The 15,332-nt window shown below is 37.2% G+C and overlaps 3 protein-coding genes and 1 long non-coding RNA gene across 4 annotated transcripts; 2 read left to right on the top strand and 2 right to left on the bottom strand.

The window, feature by feature from the left end:
- Window positions 1-981: 981 nt before the first annotated feature.
- LOC106123356 (uncharacterized) lies at window positions 982-3,686 on the bottom strand. The gene is made up of 3 exons (XR_001228156.1): window positions 3,557-3,686; window positions 3,037-3,248; window positions 982-2,783 (listed from the first exon to the last, which is right to left on the bottom strand). It is a non-coding gene; the product is annotated as an uncharacterized LOC106123356 (long non-coding RNA).
- A 148-nt stretch (window positions 3,687-3,834) lies between these two features.
- Window positions 3,835-7,919, top strand: aop (ETS variant transcription factor anterior open). The gene is made up of 5 exons (XM_013319891.1): window positions 3,835-4,076; window positions 5,114-5,390; window positions 5,476-6,030; window positions 6,115-6,364; window positions 6,451-7,919. Exons 2-5 carry the CDS (start codon window positions 5,123-5,125, stop codon window positions 6,794-6,796), a joined length of 1,419 nt encoding a protein of 472 aa, XP_013175345.1. The 5' UTR covers window positions 3,835-4,076; window positions 5,114-5,122; the 3' UTR covers window positions 6,797-7,919.
- A 121-nt stretch (window positions 7,920-8,040) lies between these two features.
- Window positions 8,041-9,672, bottom strand: mtSSB (mitochondrial single stranded DNA-binding protein). Its single transcript, XM_013319581.1, has 3 exons — window positions 9,490-9,672; window positions 9,197-9,281; window positions 8,041-9,043 (listed from the first exon to the last, which is right to left on the bottom strand). The coding sequence occupies exons 1-3, from the start codon at window positions 9,508-9,510 to the stop codon at window positions 8,703-8,705; spliced, it is 447 nt and encodes a 148-aa protein (XP_013175035.1). The 5' UTR covers window positions 9,511-9,672; the 3' UTR covers window positions 8,041-8,702.
- Window positions 9,673-10,252: 580 nt separating this feature from the next.
- On the top strand, window positions 10,253-14,150 carry Capr (caprin family member). The gene is made up of 4 exons (XM_013319639.1): window positions 10,253-10,486; window positions 11,184-11,366; window positions 11,588-11,754; window positions 11,987-14,150. The coding sequence occupies exons 1-4, from the start codon at window positions 10,364-10,366 to the stop codon at window positions 13,329-13,331; spliced, it is 1,818 nt and encodes a 605-aa protein (XP_013175093.1). The 5' UTR covers window positions 10,253-10,363; the 3' UTR covers window positions 13,332-14,150.
- The last annotated feature ends 1,182 nt before the right edge of the window (window positions 14,151-15,332 follow it).

Raw genomic sequence — 15,332 nt, 5'->3', positions numbered from 1 at the left:
AACAAAAGTAGAGTATTGTGAACTTATTCGGAAGAGCAAAAGTTACTCAACAGTATCGACAATATAACATTGGCAAGGCTTTGGTTTGCGAGAAGTGTGGCGCAAGTCTGCGGTGACATCGTTGCCTAGTTTTGAGTGGCACCGAATTATGTAACGAGTGTACAACGCCCGAAACGAGGTCGCATTGTACTGACGGCTCGGAAGTGCGTTACGTTTCGACATTTCGATTTTTATGGCAACATTTTTTGTTTATTGTTTGTTCTTATCTCTTGATTTTCTATCCATCGATGTTTCATTTAAATAAATAAATATCCAAACAAATTAATAGCCGTGTTCTTATTTCAAAATATGTCATGTGTATTTTGTAATTTTACTTGAGATCAATAGATTGCGTAGCTTACGAACAAAGAAATAACCTTAGTTCGAATGGAAAGTCATTAGCGAGAATCTCTTTTTATTTGTTTTATTCCATAAATATGCATAACCTACATTTTAAGTCGTCGAAGTGGCGTTAAAATAAAAAGCCAGTGAACCGGGTCAGCGCACAGGAAGTGCCGCCGTTTCCATGCGATTGCAATTTCAAATGGCACGCCATCCGGTCTAGACTTCACATACAACGACACCTTAAGATTTACTCCTTAAAAAGCAGCTGCGGTTAATTTGCCTCTAATTAATTAGGTCGAAACAATCTTCCTGTATTGCAAAAAAAATAAAATATGTTGAGTTCATAGCATCTGTTGAAGAGATTTATTAATATTAGAAGTTGTGGGCTACAACTTCTAATATTGCCCATAGCTATGATATTTTTAAATATTTAACAGTAACTGCATTTGTCAAAAACTAATTAAACAAATGGCAATGTATGTATATATTTTTTATAAGATATAGTATAGTATTTATAAGTATCTCTCTTTTTTCTCTCTTATGTTGTAATATTGTGAAAGGGATTTTGAATATGTATGAATTTATGTTATGTGAAATAAATAGTTTATTTATATATCAATTGTACATGTTATGGGAACGTGGATAATACGTTAAGATTCAGCACATAATATGTATACACAATTTTCCCATGCAGCCATATAAAGATTATGTCGTAACATACAGCCTTGAACTACACCGCACATGTAAGGTTACATAATGCAGTTCATTCGAGATCTACTCATCTGCAAAAAGCTTTCAATATCACTGTTTACATATAATCAAAACTTATTTGTCCATAAGGTAGGAACACACAGGTTTCAGGAACAGTCACTTAATCTTTGTTTTTTAATGGGTTTGTATTCTTCTAATTGTTAGTTATTGTTTAATTAACATTTATGTGCGAACGTTAAATAAATTTTAATCGTTTTACGATATTAACGGATGTGGGCTAACTTCCTCTGAGCGGTTCCTGTTCCGGTTGGCGGACATTAGCGGAAGTTGAAGTAGATTTGCGCGCGCCCCGCGACCCTCTCGTTTCCGACACCCCCAAAGCGAACGTTTTTAATTTCCTTTTGCAACTAGAACTAATTTCCTTTTTAAATAGTAATTAAAGGGAAAGAAATTATCGAGGCGTTGAAATTAGTATTGTGTTAAAAGTAATAAGTGTATATGCAGAGAAACTTCAGAATTTCAATAACGTTAAAGATTTGCCATTGATTTATAACCTATAAGTACCTAATCCAAAGAAAAAGTGAGGCTAAAAAAGAAATTAGGATAAATTTGCTCCGCGTTATTTACAAAATGACATTTCGAAAATCGACTCTTCGGAAGACGTCAAACCTGTATGGAACACTCCATTTTGACCCAATCCGCTGAGGGAGAGCCATATAAACAAGAAACTGAACAGAACACTCCATTCAATACTAACATTTTAGAATATCGACGTATAGAAAAGTCAGGAAGGTCTCGACTTTAAGTGTATCGATGATCGTATTATTAAGAACTACCCTACAATGTTGCGTATCATCAAAATTAGTTATAAAATAAAAGTTCTAATGAAGAAATACAAATGTGAAGCAATGCTAGAATTTAACAGAGGCAAGTAGTCTGTTAGATTGTACCTACATATGCCGCTCACGCAATGAACTTATTTCGGGCACTTCCGCATGTTCAGATTCGAGTCCGGCCGCGCGTCGCATTCCGACGGGGCCGCCGCCGTCAGCCACGCACCTCTGACTAAATGTTTCCCATGTAGCTCACTCACACATTTACCTCCAACCCATTATTACCTACCCGCAAACATTAAGCTCCTGTCCTCTTATCTTACAATTTTTAGATTGTAATGCATTAAAGCTACGCTTAAAAAAATTACGTATGTATAATTAAAAAGGCGCCAAATTCATCATATTCACTTCCATAAACTTAATAAGCAATGAAAGCTTATCAACAATCAAACATTACTATCCATAGATAACAAATGGCCGTCGATTACGAAAACGAAAATAAAAACACGAATAGACAATGTAAGCGATCGCGTAACATTTATAAAATCGACAAAGAAAGTAGCGTCAAGATCTGCGGTCACGGTCACGACGGCCACGTACGGTTCAACATCGTTGTGTTTTATTTTCCAAATTACTCCACAACATGAAACTACTCGACGCCTAACCGCAGACTAGGCCGCCAGCCGCCATGTTTGTACGTGCAAGAGCGGGACGGCTGCCGCGTCGCCGCGAGCGGGGAGAGAAGGGAGCAACAGGTAAAGATTCCGAGGCCACTTCCGCCTCGGCTGCCGAATATTTCTGTCTCGAACCGGTAGTGGGCCTGGGCCGGTCGCCAGGCCTCTCTCAATCTCAATCCTATAAACGGAAAGGGTTGAATATTATAAAGTAACAGGTACAAAACATACGACACTTGTTCAGCCAGATGATACTGACAAACAAAACTAGTAGTGTCAAATTGAAACTAGTTTTTCTTTCACAGCAACGAAATAAAAATGTTACTTTTTACTCACAAATTTCCATCAAAATTGGTATTAACTGTAATTAATCCACAGTACCTATATAGCTATAGATAATGTAATTTTTAATAAATCACTACCTCCCTACATACGAGTGTTCAAAATTTAATCGCAGAGAAACGTAGATATGGTGGGTAGGTACGTAGGTATGCTGATAGTCGAATGAGCTCAGCTGAAACCGGTTGACGTTCATATTGTCTCACTCTGCATCAGGAAACCGGCGGGTGACTGTTCAGACATTTCCTGTGTTCGGTCATCGTGGGTTGTGCAGGCGCAGCTCTAATTCTTTACTTTAAATAACTGCCTAAAACATGTCAATGCTTAATGATATAAATTTAACAAAGAAATCAAACATTATTCCTGTCAGATAATCTACCGAATGATAGAATTATTTTCCAACAGATAAATTGATGTACAGAATTTGAATTCAGTAACATTTAACGGCTTAGTAGATATACGTGTTTCGCCGCCGACTGCCTAGTGCTCCACAAACAAGGAAATATTGAGAGTTATTAAAAACTGGTGCGCTGACGTAATCTTAACACTATTAGCGCTTCCGCATGCCCTAGGCGGATACAGGTATTCTATCGCCAAGCAAAATGAAATAAGTACCTAGTTGTATTTTATACAATGCGTATTTGACGACCGACTTGTTGATTTACAAACGTAAACTTACTGCGATAACGGTTTACGTTCGCGGAAATAATGTTCGTACTTGCGTATAGTTAAAAATGGGACGCGGTCTCAGACTGGCTCCCGAAGTTTTATCTCATTCTCCGCAATATTATGTGTGGCGACAAGGCGCGGGACGCGGGGAGCGCGCGGAGCGGGGGGCGGCGAGCGCTCGTCCGTCCGCCCGCGCCGCCACCGCATCATCAGTCCGCGTCGGAGAGTTGCCCGCGACGCTTGTCTGCGAGCTCGATCCCTCAGATACGCTGCTGGTTTACGGCGTGCCGTAACACGACACGTTTGGAGGGACCGCCGCTGCTTCAAAGTGTGCCTGGTGCTCTGTGAACTCTGGATACTGTGCTTTTAGTGTTGTGACGATGTATATGTGCTGATTTCTCCTGTTCCTGTCTATCGCCTTTAGGATTTTTCTGACAACGCACTCAGTTCCGGATCAGCTCAGCCGGTGAGTAGCAGCGCTTATCACAGGCCGCACTATCTCGTATTCACGCATTTCCGACCCCGCCCGATAACAACTCGCTTGCTGCCACAGTTAAAACTTTGTGTTCGGTTAATTCGGTTTTATTTTTTGCCGCGAATTCAAAGTTGGCTGATGGAAAAAGATGAACAACTTAACAAACAAACCCATGAAATAAAGATACCATGAAAACATAACATTTCGCCAAGTTTAAAAATTTATTGTAAACACTGCATCCGCTCGCTGTTATCAGTACATAGAGTTATTTATAGCGTACAAATATAATTATTGTCCCTATACCCATCTAGAAATGTACCCCATCGGTATTATGCACGTGCAACATTTCACCCCTTAATTTTTTCTAGCCGATCATCCCCAGGGGCTTAGGATGGTCCATTTCGATAATAATTCTTCCCCTATATTGTTGCAGTGACACTTATTCATAGGGCACAATGAAATGTTAGCTAGCAGGTGTCTATCCTACAAAAGTTTTTGTCATATCAAAATCATAAAAAATAAGCTAACTCAAGTCATTGTGAAGAATTTAATCTAAATTATTATCTCTTATATATAATCAGTTTTCTATATACTTTTAAAAAATTATCGTGTAATTTTGATATTGACTTTAATCTGCAAATAAAGTAAAGTAACTCATTTAGGTTTCTAAGATTATTGTTATAAATAAAATAAACAAGTATTCTTTCCTAAGTAATAATTTATTACTGAAATTAATAATATGCAGCAAGTCACGTATTACTTAAGCGACTGATGAAGTGATATCTCAAGTTGAGTTATACGAATTATGGGAAGTTCTGTACCCATTATTTTTTCTATTTAAATTATAAAATGGTTATGAATAAAAATAAGAACGTGATTCAGAATTTATTTTGAACATAAATCGAAATGCAATAAATATCTTTTGAAACGACATTTGTAGCGCCATCTGTTGTCGAGTAGTAGTTCTGGTTTAAGTTAGAAGCTTATTTTGTAAACAAGAGTCATAGCAAAATGATCATTATTTTCAGATCAACGTGATGAAAGTAGTGAGTCTGCAATTGCCGTCGGGGCCTAGTATGGAGCGGCTACCGCTGCCATTCAGCCCAACGGAACTTTTATGGCGGTACCCACTACCTTGGGCGCCGCCGCCACCGTCACCCCTCGGTGACACGAAGGCACAACTACCCGCCGGCCTTCCCCCAGAACCAAGATTATGGACACGTGAAGATGTGGCAGTTTTTTTGAAATGGTGTGAAAGGGAATTCGATTTGCCCAATTTTGATATGGATCTCTTCCAAATGAATGGTAAATAAACAATATTTTATTTTCATTCAATCTTGAACTTTTATCAAAAATTTGAACATCTTTAAATTGTAAACCTTATTTGCAGGAAAGGCGCTATGCCTCTTAACCAAAACTGATTTGGGTGAACGTTGCCCAGGCGCCGGCGATGTTTTACACAACGTTCTACAAATGCTAGTACGCGACGCTGCGCTGTTGGGAAGAGTACCTTCATCCCCGGTGACACCCACCGCCCGCGCCGCGCCTTACCCGCCATCGCCCCACAGCCACCCCCCCACACCCACCTGGGCCGTCGACAGTTTCCATCACTTCCACAGTGCTGCGGCAGCTGCCGCGCAACCTAACTCCGTGACTTTGAGCCCAGCGCCCTCAATCGACAGTTCTGGAAGTCCACAGAGGGGAGAAACGCTCGGTTATGCGTCGGCGTATGCTCCTCCTGTACCCGTGTCAGCCCAAGCGGCGAGTTCTGGTAGCAACCATTCTGACTCAGATGAAGAGAATCATTTCGCGCCCCCACCACGTTCGCCGAAGGAGACTTCATTACAGAGTCCCGCGCCGCAAACGCACTCAGCGCCGCAACACACGCACTACCGGGCACAACATCGGGAATTCTTCCCGAATGATATGCCCGAATCAAATACAAGTAAGTTATCTATGTATTTTAAATACAAAGGAATATTGGTGCTATCAAAATTACAAATACTTATAGATATTTCTTTTATTTCAGATGGAAGACTATTGTGGGATTTCCTTCAACAATTACTCAATGATCCTACCCAACGATACACAAATTACATCGCGTGGAAAAACCGCGACACCGGAGTTTTCAAGATAGTGGATCCGGCGGGACTCGCCAAACTGTGGGGAATCCAGAAGAACCATCTTTCAATGAACTACGATAAGATGTCACGTGCGCTCAGATATTACTACCGCGTCAACATTTTACGGAAAGTGCAAGGAGAGCGTCACTGTTACCAGTAAGTAGCTGAAACTTTACTATTGTTTTGATTTATATTGCACACACCATATTTTATGTAGTAACACCGCAACTTGTTATTTGCAGATTTCTACGGAACCCGACGGAACTTAAGAACATAAAGAACATCTCGCTGCTGAGACAGCAAATGAGTCCGACGCGGGTGGCGCCACAGCCCGTAGTGAAAACTGAAATGAAAGAAGAACGTTGCGAGGATGAGCACGTGGAGGAAGACATGCCTACAGATCTGAGTATGGCCGCGTCGGAGCCTTGGCGGAAGCGCGCGCGCTCCGACAACCCGCCGCCGCCCGCCTCGCACGACAAGCACCGCATCAGCGCCCTCATCGGAGACAATATGATGCTCAAACGTGAATCTGAATACAACCCCGAACATTACGCTCTTAATTTAAAAAGTGAAAAATGTGAACAATGATTTACGCTCGAGTATATCGTGGGACACGACAGTGCGAAACGTTTTACGTGAATAATTTATGTGTAAACAACTCCACCCTAAAGCCTCTAGTCGAATTCCTCTCAGAAAGGATATTTTATTAGTCTTCCTATTATTATCATGTTATACATGAGAAATAGTAAATTTTTATGAAAAATCAATCACTGAGAGTACTTTGACAGGTTCGGTCTTTGGAGTTATACAGGGTATGGACCTCAATGCCTTTGTGCCAAGTGATTTTATCAAATAGTGTCAATTAAAACGTAGCTAGCAAAAGGGACGAAAATTTATATGTGTTAGAGTTAGAGAGTAATTTAATGTGTGCAATGGACTATTCACATTGGACAGCTGACTGCAATCTCGCCGCAACTAAGGAGATGTGATGTTGCCAAAACTCGATGTCGACGTGTGCGTACCAATACGCATCCGTCTTTGCATTTTTTTGTAATTTAATTAGTTTTATGTATGATTTTATTTTTGTTTTGAAAATTGCTATGGAGAGTACATAAATGAGTTAACTGTTTCAAAAATTTATCACCACATTGTTGTCTTCCATTGAATATTTTTGGCAAACATTTCAATTGTAGCTTGTGAAAGATTTTATTATAAGTGCTACCACATCATTATTTGGCAACTATAAAGGAATCATGAAATAATATTTTGGATTCTCTTAAAAGACAATAACTATGAATATCGTAATACCTAATTATTGCCTTGAAATAATTCATAAAGGACTCCACTGTGATAAAATATAAAGTGGTAGACATGTAGAATATGCTAGGGCTTTTACTCAATTATTTCCAGCTACAATTTTCTGTGATCTCTTTTATCAATATAGGTAAATGTCATAGAGTAAAAATATTGTGTTTGTAAATATTAGTCTTGTAAATTTTAGGTTAAGGAACCTACTAAAGAGAGTATGTATGATTTGTAAAACAAAAAGTGGAGCTTTATCAAAGTACCTAGATATGAGTAAGTACTATAACAACTGAATTTGTATTTTTTACATTTATTTCTACTTGGCATTTCATTGCCATCATTTCCATCTAGTACACAATCGAAACATGTTTCGAAAAATATTGTGTCATTTGATTATAATAACTTAAAATAAATGAAAATAATGTTATCAGAAACTTGATTTTTATTATCCTTAACACAAGTACACGGAAGAAAATTACCTTGATTTTATTTTCCTTTTATAAAATAGAACATTTTTAGTGAGATGTGAAAACTGGTTTATGAAAAAAAATGTGAAAAATGGCTTTAAAGCACAACTCATATCTGATGACAAAAGGACAATCGACTTTAGTAAGATTTAGTATCGTATTAACGTTGAATTTTGTGATAACATATTTTTAAATTTTTACGGTGACCGTAAGTAGTTATGATCCTCCACAAATTATTTTTTGCTTTGTACAGCGCCACCTGTTGTTGAGTTAATTTAAATTTTAATAACTTAAAATGATTACAGAATAACTTATCATTTTTTGGAATTTAGCGTATTTATTGTTTGTCTTTCTACATTCTATTTTAATAAAGTTTATTTAAAAAGACTTTATTATGATATCAAGTGATTGAGCTACTAACGCCATCTTTACTATATTGGCAGGAATGCTCCGTCTCTGCAGCCCAGCTCTTTTATAACACACCATAGATGTCACTATTTATACTAAACTAATATATTTATTTTCTTTGTTATCTTAAGTGGGCATCAAGAACAACTTATATCACAAAGGCATAACCTAATCTATAACTTATTCCATTTTTAAATTTATAACATGTAGTTCTTTCATTTCTCTAAAGTATATTAAAAGTAATAGTAAAAATAAAGATTCTTTGATTAACAATGGCATTTATTCTTACACTTACTACTTTATACTAAGATTAATTAATTTTCAGGATGCTGTTGATTTTGAAAGAAGATAACATCATCTGCTATCACTGTAGACGCACTCCTCACTTGACCATCATCAAGTTTGACTTCCCCATATGACAGTTTACCAGTTACATATACTCTTTGGCCTTTTTTCAGATATTTATACACTGTGTCTCTTAAACCAGGTTTAAATATACTAATTCTATGCCAATCAGTTCTCTGTAAAATATCTCCAGACTCATATTTGTAGCTGTAATGTGTAGCAAGCGGGAAGTTGATTACTGGATGTTCCTCTGTGCCTCGTTTCTGGGGATCTGCACCAGCTCTTCCCAGTAATGTGACTTGATTGATAGCTGGGAACAATGTATGCACCATTTGAAAACCATACAATAAAGATGTTATTAAATTATGTATTACATGATTATTTTATTATCTTTATAGCAAAAAAGACTATATAAACACTTGCAACATGTTAAATTGATATAAAATATAATAAAGGAACTTACTTTTCTCAGTTTTTTGTGTATCAAAATGAACCATTGTCGTGTGTAGTTGCTTCGATAGGTGATGTACACTTCGAAACGCACCGAACTAAAAATATTACATTATCTATTACGTTTTTGTGAAACAAACTTGATGATTTACAGCAATATTTTTTATTTTCTATAAACACAAACTTGTAAATCGATAATTTTTTTCAATGTTTAGTATTAACAAAAAGGTCATCTGCGTATTAGACGATGTATAGAGAACTGGTATACCGGCGTTTAGGTTAGTTTTGTATTTTCCCATTTCTTACCTTAGATATAGAAAACATCATTGGGTTGATAAAATGAACTTTAATAATATCGAATAAAAGCCACCAAACACAAAAATACACTAAAGGGGAAAAATATCACAATTTTTCCGCCAATTTCCCAAATGCAAACTAAATTATCTGTCACTGTCAAGTGTCAAATATGAAACAATAAAAACAAGGATATGATGGTATCTGCCACTCTTTGTACTGTACTCTTTGGTATCTGCTCTCATTATTAATAAAAACCATTCAATAGTAACAAGGACTGCATGATACATGTTTAGCAAACATCGACCTTGCTTATTAAATGTGTACATCTGATATTTAGTGGTATAACTTTTACTACTATGAATATTCAAAATGTTATACGTTATATTTTGAATTATTTTTTTAAATCAGTAAAATTGGTTGTCAAAACTTAATTAAAGTTATTTAAATAAATATATAAGTTTTCCTACTTGATTAACAGATTATGGTGCCAATGCCTAAAGCTGGTAAGTAAAAAAATAGATAGACTTGACTCTGGTCGTTTTTTAATCATATTTATCACTTTTAACCACAGCTTTTGACTAAAGATTGCAGAAGTTAGTTTCAAAATGTACAAAATATTTTTACAGGAGTGTAAAATACTAATACTTTAAACCTCACTACAAAAATTAGTTAATATTATTGGACAAACTTAAAACATGTTTAAATATTTCGCGGGGATTACGAATTGACGATACCAACATTTGGAATAAAAAAAATGCGTCGTTCGTTTACTGACAGTTTCTCTATGTAGTATAGTGCAAAATCTAGTTATATACTTAAAAATTGTCTATTCAAGTACCACCACCATAAGAACCAATCCAGAAGAAGTTGTTGCCTGTGAAGGATGCCTTCAGCAGCGAATGTAAAGTCTGAAAAACCAGCCTCTTCGGAGGCTACAGATAATTCACCTGTAAGGCAAATTATCACCGTTATTGAACATAAAATACGCAATTTGGAAAAAAGAAAGGTAAGATATCTTTTACACTACATCAACATCTATTTATTGCATGTGTATATATTGCAGTCCCATGACTTCGTTTCCCATCATTATTAAAATATTCTTATGGCATTTTGTAAGGCCTAGTCGTGCATATGTTACATTTTATGATTTTGCGGCCTTTTGTTGTATGTAAATAAAGTTGCGGTGTTCCTCTGGACGCCATTTTAATACATGTGCTCCGGCCCAACATTATTGTTACCAAACCGCTACGCCCAATATTTTTACATACTCCCATACAGATTATAAGGAAAGTTTCATGTGTTAATACGTATAAGTGTTAGTATTCTTATATTACTTTTGTTCTTTGCAAGAGCAATATATTTTTTGATTTGCAATATGTTTTTTGTATATATTTATGTTTTTTTATCATAAACTGATGAGCAATTGCATATAGTGATAACGTAATCATATCTTCATAACACTACCGGCTTTAAATCGATGAAAAATACGTGAAGTTGTAAGAATTTAAACAAAAATTCAATTGTTTGGCTTGTGGTTATCTTAGTGTCACATTTAGGGGTCTAATGGTTCTTTATGCGTCAATTTCCCATTCTATATATGCATATTTCATGACATAGTGCTACTATTACATTGTTATTTACTACAACAATAAATTAGTCATACTTTTTGTTTAATGTTTGCATAATATGTTATTTAATTTTAGAGCAAGCTGACATCATACCGTGACCTGCAAAAAGCTGGTAAAGAATTGAACACAGACCAAAAAGTAGCAGTAGCCAAGTATGATGAGGTTGTGCAGACATTGGATTTTGCAAGAGACCTCTCTAAACAAATTACTGCTATTGTGTCATCAGCAGAACGTGAGGCTAAGAAGCAAGCTAAAAAGGTAAAGACATATGTAGTGCTTTTAATCATAATATAAGCTAAACAAATATATATATATGAAAATAAGTTGTAGATGTTTCAAAAAAAGTAACACATTTCTATTTTAAGGGTTGCATGTTTTTATGGAAAAATATTTTTCAACATCGACTGGATTGTATAACCAGTTCAAGTTATTACAATTTTTTTTATGTTGTCATATACATACATGTAAATAAATTCTAGGATGCATGGGTCCGTTATGCTGCTGAAACAAATAAGATCCGAGAAGTTTTACTAATTTTGGATTGCCTCATGCAAATGGGCAGCTTGGAAGCTCGGGAAGACTTCTTGAATGGGACTAATGGAGCAGCAAAACTTACTGAAGAGGATTTAAAAATTTTGGATCATTTGTAAGTATAAATCCAAGAGGTATTAATTATAATTTGAGGTTACGTCATTCATCCAATCATAATAAAGTAAATCATTTTTTTATTTAAATTTGTCCCTTGCAGGGTAGTAGGCGTCCAAAGATCACCAAAATGCCAGATTAACTGACACCTATACAACTAGATTCTTGTTCCATCCTATGGGAGGGCTTACCTAATGTTATTGATTTGACTAATTAAAATTAAATTATTACAGATATCCTGAAGTTACACCAAAACATGATCTAAATGAGGAAGGACAATCTGGATTTCACTTGCAAACAGTTAAAGCTGCAGAACATTTATATGCAATAATTGATGGCAAACCTAAAGAGATTTTGGGCACTACTTATGCTCATATCAAGGAGATAGTCACTGCTGTACATGAATGTGGCTATTTCGACAAAAGTGCTGATAATGCTGTATTAGAGAATGATGAGGTTCACATAATTGTGGAGGAAGAACAGCAGCAAGTGATTCCCTTGGAAGTGGAAGAGACTAATGCTGTTCCTTATCCTCCTCCTACCATGCTTCCCGCAGCGCCCGCACCCTCAGTGGTGCCCCCTCCTGCCTACCCTCTGCGCCCTCTTCCTCCTATAACCTTACAGGAAGTCGAGCATGCATATTTCTCTCAACAATACCCCCAGCAGAGACCTATTTCTGAAGTTATTGGTTCACAAAATTTCTTCTTTCTTCAAGAATCCGAAATTGACAGTCCCATAGGCACTCCCCATCCTCCCCAAATTATGAATCAGCCATCCCCACCAGCACCAATCCCCACGCAGACTTTTACAAACCAACATTTTGTGCAATTGCCTGGTGGCCGGGTTCCAGAACAGACGCCGATGCCTATGCCTCCGCAGCCGCACTTCGCCCCGCACCACGAGCACGCGGGGTACCCTGGCGTTCCTCTGGCGGGACCCCTGCCGCCACAGCAACCGCTTACACATCCCCAACCTGTACCCCAGCCACAGATGCAACCTATCCCACAACCGCTTCCTCAATCAGTTATTATTGAGCAACAACCACCAGCACAGGTGGAAGAAAGAAAAGCTCCTACCCCAAATGACGACAAAAATGAAGATGAGTGGAAAGAAAGTCGAAGCCCCGAAAACGAAGAAGGCTTCGAGCGTAAAACTCAAGGCCAAGGAGATGGTCAAAATAGATACAGGCGATACGGTCGTACGGTAATCCGAGGTTCCTCCAATGGATACCGCGGACGTGGCTCCTACCAAAACAGGCAAAACGATGGATACCACCCGCGCGGTGAATATCAGAACAGAGGGAACAAGGATGGCTATCAGAACAGACAGTATGATGGCTACCAGAACAGACACAAGGATGGATATCAGAACAGAGGCGGCAGCGAGTACTACGGCAACGGAGACACGGGCGATAGCAACCATCACGAGAATGGGGGCCGCGACAGATACAACGATAGCAACCAGTACCAGGGCGGATTCAAAAGCCGCGGCCGGGGTGGGCCCCGCGGCGGCCAGCGCGGAGCTCCCCGCGCACCGCGCCCGCAACAGTACAACCGAAAACCTGAAAATGTCGAATAACAAGCGAAGCCTTAAAAATATATTACAATAAATTAGGCATCGCACTCACTTTGACGACTCAATCAAATCATTCGTGGAAGGCAAATTTCACCGGCAACAACGCGCTGGGGCAACAACAAAACAAGAGATTAACGCAAAAAAAAAATAAAAAAGAATAAAAAAAAAGTAAAATAATAAAATTTGAAACTAAATAAAAAATAAGTTACATGAATTTAGATGTATGATATATGCAATTATAATAAGTTACGTTAAATCTAGATTCTTGTATAGGTTTATGTGACGCAAGTGATGTTTGTGCGCGCGGGGTGCGGTGTGGCGCGGCGAGGTGCGGGCCGCCCGCCGCCGCCGCTCGCCGCCGCCGCCCGCCGCCCGCGCGCCTCCGCCTCGTGATAATACAGAAGTACAGGAGACGTGCACACCACTGACCAAATGTCAACCGCGATCCTTCCAAATCTCAATGACCTTTGTATTTTAATTACGCTCGGTATTTTTATGTATTAGCGAACTATATTATGTTTGTTTTCCTTTAATGATTATGATATGTATAAAGCAGAAAAATTATTTTAATAATTTTGTATCGTCCGCTTCTTTGAATGTGTTAAAATAATATTAATTGCAATTCACTTTTCCATTGTCTCACCATTTTGAGAATCTTTTATAATATTTTAATTTAACGTCTTGCGAGATGTCATGATGAAATTGCAGGATGTGAATAATGTGTCTTTGGTAAACTTGGTTAAAATCCATTTTGCCTCTCTATTTCTTTACATCATTCTCAATAGAGGCTGTGTGCAAACAAATTAAAGTATTCTATGAACATATGACCTTTTATTTAACTCATCTTTTTATACGGGGTTCTTAAGCGTAACTGTTGAAGTAAAAGACCAAGCATTACCCTTCTTTTACTTTAATTCGTATTCTCCACCTTGTAAGAAGTTTTGCTACTGACTAGTCCAAAAGTACACTCACAATCACACTCAAATGCACGGTAAAGAACATCAATAAAGTAAGGTTGGCGCATAGATGCTGTCAATAGGGCGTTTCTATCTTTTTGGCGGCTGATCTTGAGCCACAATAGCCTACTAATTGTATAAGTTGTTAGCCGCATGTCGAGAATAGCCGTATTAAGATCCAAATGTAGATGGCTACTTTTATAAGACGATAGAATTTGGGGACTCCCCGCATAGTGTGTAACGAATGAAAATGCGCAACTCCACTCGATGAAAACATAGCTTAGTAAAATTAGTACACCTAATTAGATATTTTCTAGATTAGATTCAAATGTATTCCGGTCACATTGGTTATCTAAATACTATAACAATAAGTTCCACTTCCTTCCATTTACAAGCCATAAATAATAAAAAACAATAAGCGATAGATTTGGATAAAGAAATGAAATAAAAAACAGTTTGAATTTATTATGATGTCGTATATTAAGAATGTGTCAAAACAATTGGGTGTTTTCCTGTCGAATGCGACAGTCATAAATAAAGTTCTCTTTAACTTTAATTACGGGCTTATACAAGACAATACCTGTTATTTTTACAATACTACATAACTACTTACTTAAATCAACGCTGTATGTAACCTATACAACCCAATTCAATTATACAAAATATCATCTCAATGTACTTATGTTTAATACAGAGTTCGCAATATTTGTTCATTTATAAATTAGGGCAAATAGAAACTTAAGAACTAAACATCACTATTAGAGTCGAAGATTTTTCAACAAATTCAAATTATAATTATATATTATACATATTCAAAGGCCGCTTTAGGAATGTGTGACTATATTCAGTCGCGATTCGTAACTAGTCTGTTCTCTAGCCTTTACAAAATAAGAAACATGGACCAGTATTTTATTATTACTTGTTTCAATGATTAGTTCAAAATCAATTTACAAAACATATTGTATGTAAAAAGTTATGTCTTTTAAGCTGTTAAAATAATAAAACAAAAATACTTTAAAGTGAGATTCATTTTAATGCACTGTAGGTC

This window comes from Papilio xuthus, unplaced genomic scaffold (genome assembly GCF_000836235.2).
Source record: "Papilio xuthus unplaced genomic scaffold, Pxut_1.1 DF826115.1, whole genome shotgun sequence".
In the NCBI taxonomy this organism is placed as follows: domain Eukaryota; kingdom Metazoa; phylum Arthropoda; class Insecta; order Lepidoptera; family Papilionidae; genus Papilio; species Papilio xuthus.
The sequence above is the reverse complement of the archived record's forward strand: the minus strand, read 5'-3'. Positions and strand labels throughout refer to the sequence as shown.

Excerpts from the sequence above, each read along its gene's own strand:
- aop (XM_013319891.1), top strand. The coding sequence starts at position 5,123 with ATGAAAGTAGTGAGTCTGCAATTGCCGTCGGGGCCTAGTATGGAGCGG. Across the intron at positions 5,391-5,475 it reads GGATCTCTTCCAAATGAATG|GAAAGGCGCTATGCCTCTTA; the intron begins GTAAATAAACAA and ends CCTTATTTGCAG. Across the intron at positions 6,031-6,114 it reads TATGCCCGAATCAAATACAA|ATGGAAGACTATTGTGGGAT; the intron begins GTAAGTTATCTA and ends CTTTTATTTCAG.
- mtSSB (XM_013319581.1), bottom strand. The coding sequence starts at position 9,510 with ATGATGTTTTCTATATCTAAG. Across the intron at positions 9,282-9,489 it reads TGATGTTTTCTATATCTAAG|TTCGGTGCGTTTCGAAGTGT; the intron begins GTAAGAAATGGG and ends TAATATTTTTAG. Across the intron at positions 9,044-9,196 it reads TACACAAAAAACTGAGAAAA|CTATCAATCAAGTCACATTA; the intron begins GTAAGTTCCTTT and ends CATTGTTCCCAG.
- Capr (XM_013319639.1), top strand. The coding sequence starts at position 10,364 with ATGCCTTCAGCAGCGAATGTAAAGTCTGAAAAACCAGCCTCTTCGGAG. Across the intron at positions 11,367-11,587 it reads CTAAGAAGCAAGCTAAAAAG|GATGCATGGGTCCGTTATGC; the intron begins GTAAAGACATAT and ends AATAAATTCTAG. Across the intron at positions 11,755-11,986 it reads TTAAAAATTTTGGATCATTT|ATATCCTGAAGTTACACCAA; the intron begins GTAAGTATAAAT and ends AAATTATTACAG.